This window comes from Hippoglossus hippoglossus, chromosome 1, assembly GCF_009819705.1.
Source record: "Hippoglossus hippoglossus isolate fHipHip1 chromosome 1, fHipHip1.pri, whole genome shotgun sequence".
NCBI classification, from domain to species: Eukaryota; Metazoa; Chordata; class Actinopteri; order Pleuronectiformes; family Pleuronectidae; genus Hippoglossus; species Hippoglossus hippoglossus.
This window is the reverse complement of record NC_047151.1, coordinates 4,784,122-4,790,151: the sequence shown is the minus strand read 5'-3', so window position 1 is coordinate 4,790,151 and position 6,030 is coordinate 4,784,122. Positions and strand designations below refer to the sequence as shown.

Genomic DNA, 6,030 nt, shown 5'->3' with positions numbered 1-6,030 from the left:
TTATTGCTGTATATTTCTGTGTAAATGTGTTTTCCTTGTACCTTCCTCAGCAGACACTCTGTGCTTCCTGGGGTCATCTATCCAGGGAAAGATGTTGAGGCTGGGGTCAACAAAAACTCGACAGTACCCTGCTATTAGGCAGGACATATCTTTGGCTGCCACTGACTCCAACAGCAATGTGATGGGCTTTGTGTAAGAGAGAGGAGACAAGATGACATGAGATGAGATGAGACACGGAAAAAGAGAAAATAGATAGATGATGTTGGCAGTGGAAAGACAATGAACATACAGTATTCCTGTTGTAATACTGATGAAAAAGCAATTCTACCTTTGTATATACTGATGTCTCCACATCATGTACACAAAATGATATTTGCAGGCCATGAAAACAATTTAAAGTAACTTAAAACAACTACAAGGGTAGGTCATTTTAAGGTGAAAAATAATTAGCGGTTTTCTAAAGCTATTACAGACATCCGGCAGGTTTGATTAATTAGCATTCAGACACCAAAGAGGCTACGTTTTCCTGCTACAGTTTCCAAACTGTAGGCGCATCACAAAAAGCAACATTACACTTAATGATGTGTAAAAATACCAACAGATACAAATACATACACTGCACAAGGGTGAACGAATACTGCTAATTGGTGCTCAACCTTATATGACCCATCTTTGTAGCAGTGTCTGGTTCAGTTACTTAAATGTAAAAGTGTTTAGTATTTTGTCTGTGTGTGTACTCCTGCTCTTACCTTAATGTCCTGCAGGTATATTTTGACCAGGCTGACCTTGTCTGATTCAGGCAGCAGCTCAATGCGTGTGATACAGGTGAACTCTGTAAGGGTAGACAGGATGCTAAGCTTGTGGTTGACCACCTGGCTAACCCCATACCGCGCCCCCACCAGCAGGGTCACCATCGACTCCCTGTCCTGGAGCTTCAGGGTGGGAGAGGGGTTGTTTAACAGAGGGACGGAGGAGGAGAAATTATTGGGAACTTAATCAACCAAATCTCAACAAAATGAATATACATGTTCAAATAATAGTCCCAAAACCTACCATCATGGTGGCACTGAAGGATTTGCCTCCAAATGACTTGAGCTCTGCCAGCTCCTCCAGGTAGTTTATCCGTGCCAGATCGACTGCCACGCCCTTCTGCTTGGGATCGTGCTGCGATTGGCTCTTCTTCATGTGGTAGCCGATGGCCTTCCTCAGATCCTTCTCTCGCATGTTCCTCAACAATGTGGACAGAGTATAAAAGACTGTGAGAGAGCTGAACCTGACGTTAGGAAATGTGCAAAGGAAAGGAAGGAATGTAGAGTAAATTGTAAGTTAAACTTTGGAATTCCACCTGTATTGCCTTTTGCAACTATATATTTTTCTACAGTTAGGTTATTTAGTGGATGCCATACCCTTAAAAAGGGATAGTTCACCGAAAAATTCCACTTCACTCATTATCTACTCACCACTATGCCGATGGAGGGGTGGGTGAAGTGTCAGAGTCCACAAAACACTTTTGGAGCGTTGCAGCCATACAATAAAATTTAGGTAGCTGGTAATCAAATTTTCAAATGTAAAAAAACAACAGAAACATGGTGTAAATGACATCGTTTCTAGTCGAATTTGAATGTCATTTTAGTAATTTTAAGTCATTCTATGGGTCAGTCCACCAAAATTGATTCAGACCAAAATATCTTAAAAATCATTAGAAATCCTTGGGAAAAAAAACCTTTTCCATGAAACTTGTTGGAGATACTCTGAGAAATGGATTTCATTGTAAGAACCCTACTGACTTTGATGATGTCTTACCTTTTCTTTCAGCACAAGTTCATAAGTTTTCTTAAAATATCTTGACAACCATTGGATTATTTAATCATGACAAGATAATTTAAGATAAGACAAGTTGAGATATTTTCATTGAGCATCATCATCGGATCAACATTTTAAGTTTTAAGAAACTTGATATGTGACTAAATATTTGCAGGATTATAAAATTTGCATGAGCCTCGGCTGTACTTCAGTGCTATTGAGGCTAATATTAGCATGTTAATACATCAAAATAAATGTATCTATGCTATACAATGACAGTTGTTGATTTTTATAGAGCAACTGTTTGATTAAGCACAAGACTACCCTGTTGAAATTTAGACACTAAGCCAGTGAGTGTACTGTGTACATCGAATTGAGACACAGCTCTAGTCTTATTGCTCAACCAAAACTCTCATGCCCAAACGTTTCTCTTTGCCTGTGCCAGAATAACTGTTGTGATTTCATGTTTTCCTTCTGCAGGCAGCGTTTATGTACCAGCTACAAGGGAGGTATCTTCAAAATCAGGTGACACTTTCTGTCCCTTTCACAAACTTTCTTGACACACTTCCTTCAGTCCATAAAATGAATATTGAGCCAAGCTTGTGTTGTGCTTTACAGGGAATTATATGGCCCATCTTCTGAATTTGGGTGTTGCGTAAGTTTTTTGAAATTTGCAATCTCCAAAGAAAATGAGGCATTTCTGCTTATAATGACTTAATGATGGATCTTTAGAAATGTTATCAGTCCATCAACACTGAATAGTACAGTCCAATTTAATACTACATATCTGTGAAGAACCAATGCTTTCGACAGTTTTTAATTTCTCTTTACTCGTCTGTTTCTTTTTCTCAAAGTGGATCTGCAGCTGCCAATGCCATCTCTCAGTATTTGTTGGCTGTGTTTTTATACATTTACATCTGCTGTAGGGGTCTGCACAAGGCCACGTGGGGAGGTATGATCTGTTCTTTCTCTTTATATGGTTGACTCTTTGTCTTACTCTGTCTTCTAATTTCATCCTCTTTCATCATTCAAGTGCGTGGACTGTGACGATAATAGTTGTACATTATAAACATTCCTCTATGTAATGTTTGACAAGGTAATAACTGTGTAATACTGTGTAGAGAACAGGTCACAGTGATGACTGGAGTTTCTCTCAGATCTTTATTCCAGAGTGTTTCATTATTTCTTCATTCATGTTCAGATTTTGTAATGTCAAAACCCTGCCCCCCTCAAATAGCCGCTGCTCATGTACAGTTTTCTTCTGCTCCTGCTCCAACCTGTTCTTCACTCAGATTATACGTTGTTGCTGAACTTCACATTGAGTCCTTCTTCTCACACTCAGGCTGCTTCTGTGCGCTCACGAATGTCCTGCTCTCAGATTTGTGCTCTCATTTTCAGGCATTAGTGACGTAAGACTGTCACAATTCCATAACCAACTGAATGGACGTTGACCATGCTGGCATTTCAAAATCTCAAGTAGCAATATGCTCTTAAATAAAGAAATAAAAAGAACCCCTGTAGATGATGTAGCTGCTCAGAGTTAGGGCTTCTCAGAAGACTGTTGTATAAGACAACTGATCATTTGCTCGTCAAACAGTAATTCAGTTCTTTTTCTGACTTGAAGTAAACATTTGCTTAACTAGTAATGTATTAAGTGAGCACTTTTAACCTGCTCTTTTAAACTTTAAGCCCTAAAATACGTATGCAATATAATTACACAATGTCTGACTGTCGATCTGTGTGTCTTACTTTCTATCTGAGTGTCTGTGTGTCTATCTCTGTGTGTGTGTCTGACTGTGTGTGTGTGTGTGTGTTTGTGTTTGTGACTGTCTTGGTCTTTCTGTCTGACTGTATGTCTGTGTATTTATCTGACTGTCTGTGTGTGTCTGTTTGACTGTTTATGTGTGTTTGTAGGTGTGTGTCTGTCTGACTGTTTGTGTGTGTCTGTGTGTGTGTGTCTGTCTGACTGTATGTCTGACTTTGTATGTGTGTGTGTGTGTGTGTGTGTGTTGTCTGTCTGTGTGTCTGTCTCTGTGTGTGTGTGTGTGTGTGTGTGTCTATCTGTCTGACTGTCAGGTGTGTGAAACAGGCACTGCACTAGTGCTAATAATTTCAAATGTTGAACTTAAATGGAGTATAAGTATAAGTATAAAGTATAAATCTCACATTAGCATTTGGCCATGCTGCCTCTAACATGAAATAAAAAAATGAAATGAAATAAAAAGGTATTACCATATTTTACTTGCTTGACCTGTGGACCTGTGACTCACAGGTTGGTCACTGGACTGTTTGCAGGAGTGGGGACCCTTCATGCAGTTGGCCATTCCCAGTATGCTCATGCTGTGTCTGGAGTGGTGGATGTTTGAGTTGGGAGGATTCCTGGCCAGATTGATTAGTGACACTGAGCTGGGAGCTCAGTCGATAGCATATGAGCTAGCTGTTTTAGCTTACATGGTAATTATTAATGCTGATTCTCTGCTCCAAGGAGAAGTTTGAATACACTTTGGAGGATTACTTCTCTGTTTTTCCTCAGTTCCCATTGGGATTCTCTGCGGCTGCCAGTGTTCGAGTGGGGAACGCGCTTGGTGCAGGAAACATAGAACAGGCCAAGTTATCATCCAAACTCCCCATCATCTGTGCATGTAAGAACCAAACCATTCCGAACCAAACCAAACCATTCCAAACATTCATGTGAAGAGATCTTAACACAAGTCACATTCCACATAGAGATGTATTGTACTAGAAAGCTAGAAGATGGGTTCAGGACTCTAGGAATCATGAACTCTGTAAGATATGATGCTGCCTCACCATCACAGGCTTTGTTGATGAGGAGGATTTTAAAATCTGTTCTAGATTGTACAGGGAACCAAAACACTGAGGATGACTATCAAAGATCATATTTATTTTATCTTTGATAGTTCCTGTCAGGATCATCTGGAGTCTTTAGAGACAAATTACAACAATCCAGCACAGAAGAAACAAATGCATTGACTAGTTTATCGGCATATTTTTTAAGCAGAAAGTTACACATGTGAAAAGGGGAGTTCTTAAAATTAGTTTTACGTGGGAGGTAAATAAATCCTGATCAAAGTTAATTAATCATGATATTCCTGGAGGGCAATGCAATGCCTTCACATGATTACCTTTCTCTCCTCCTGTGATTGCTAACACACTTAACAGTTGCAACTAGAAGGTTTGTTAGCTAAGTAAGCTTAGTAAGACTGTGCATGCCTCGCACCTAGCTGGCCCAGCATCAAAGAGTGTGTTGAACGCAGCAATACGAAATAAAAATAAATAAAAAACAGAAAAAAGATAGCCATTAAATTCTGTTATGATGAAAAATAATCTTTAATCATAGTGAAGTAGCACTCAAAATTGTCTTTAATTGGTTCAGGAATGGACAGTTTATTTACGTATATTAAATACTTTTTTGTTTCAGGGGCACGAATATACAAATATATTTGACTGTCTCAGTCAAATATATCCAACTACAACATTAAAGTGACCCCAGTTTTGATCATTTAACAACTGTTGTTATCTAGCTAAACACTGAAACATCATAGTGAAAGTGCCTTGGTTCTTGTCTTCACTTCTTTCCTTTCATTTTAATATGTATACTGATTTAAATATAGTAATCATTCTTGAGGAATATTTTTAACAATATATTTAACTTTTTTGTGTCTTTCTCTTGTTACAGTCTTAATTGCATGTGTTCAACCACCCTATATTTGCTAAATAAAAAAAAGAGCAAAGGGTAAGATGCCCCAATTGTTTACGATAAAGGTTATCTTTGAGTGTGAAAAAAAAAAGCTCTAAATATCATCATCCTATGTTTGCTCAGAGGCATAGCAAAGAGACAGCCACATTTAATTATGGTGTGGTATGTTTTAGTTTGATTTTATTTTTCAATCTTAATAACTATCATTTGGACTTTAAAACAAATGTTAAATGTATATATCCTCTTTCTGTCATTTATCTTTCCATTCCCACAACAATATACATAGAAAATGGGGATTTTTGGGGCATTTAGAAATGGTGATTAATCGTGATTAAACATTTTATTCGTTTGACAGCCTCTGATGATAGCATATTATTCATAAAAAAAATTGTTTTAAAACAAAAAGGTGAATATAGTAGATCATCTGAATTACTTAACAATTTATTTTTATTGACCTCACATGCATTTTTCTCTTAGGGTTGCCTTGCTAAACTTTAACTTATGCAGGT

At 38.0% G+C, this 6,030-nt stretch overlaps 2 protein-coding genes across 2 annotated transcripts; one reads left to right on the top strand and one right to left on the bottom strand.

The window, feature by feature from the left end:
• On the bottom strand, positions 1-1,235 carry LOC117771453 (FERM and PDZ domain-containing protein 1-like). The gene is made up of 3 exons (XM_034601784.1): positions 1,054-1,235; positions 750-932; positions 1-186 (listed from the first exon to the last, which is right to left on the bottom strand). Exons 1-3 carry the CDS (start codon positions 1,222-1,224, stop codon positions 1-3), a joined length of 540 nt encoding a protein of 179 aa, XP_034457675.1. The 5' UTR covers positions 1,225-1,235.
• A 1,208-nt stretch (positions 1,236-2,443) lies between these two features.
• On the top strand, positions 2,444-5,538 carry LOC117771446 (multidrug and toxin extrusion protein 1-like). Its single transcript, XM_034601771.1, has 5 exons — positions 2,444-2,458; positions 2,658-2,755; positions 4,076-4,257; positions 4,337-4,445; positions 5,501-5,538. The coding sequence occupies exons 3-5, from the start codon at positions 4,114-4,116 to the stop codon at positions 5,536-5,538; spliced, it is 291 nt and encodes a 96-aa protein (XP_034457662.1). The 5' UTR covers positions 2,444-2,458; positions 2,658-2,755; positions 4,076-4,113.
• Positions 5,539-6,030: the final 492 nt, after the last annotated feature.

Coding starts and splice junctions, on each gene's coding strand:
- LOC117771453 (XM_034601784.1), bottom strand. CDS start 1,224: ATGCGAGAGAAGGATCTGAGGAAGGCCATCGGCTACCACATGAAGAAG. Junction 933..1,053: donor CCTTCAGTGCCACCATGATG/GTAGGTTTTGGG, acceptor CCCACCCTGAAG/CTCCAGGACAGGGAGTCGAT. Junction 187..749: donor TATACCTGCAGGACATTAAG/GTAAGAGCAGGA, acceptor TCTTACACAAAG/CCCATCACATTGCTGTTGGA.
- LOC117771446 (XM_034601771.1), top strand. CDS start 4,114: ATGCAGTTGGCCATTCCCAGTATGCTCATGCTGTGTCTGGAGTGGTGG. Junction 4,258..4,336: donor TAGCTGTTTTAGCTTACATG/GTAATTATTAAT, acceptor GTTTTTCCTCAG/TTCCCATTGGGATTCTCTGC. Junction 4,446..5,500: donor ACTCCCCATCATCTGTGCAT/GTAAGAACCAAA, acceptor CTCTTGTTACAG/TCTTAATTGCATGTGTTCAA.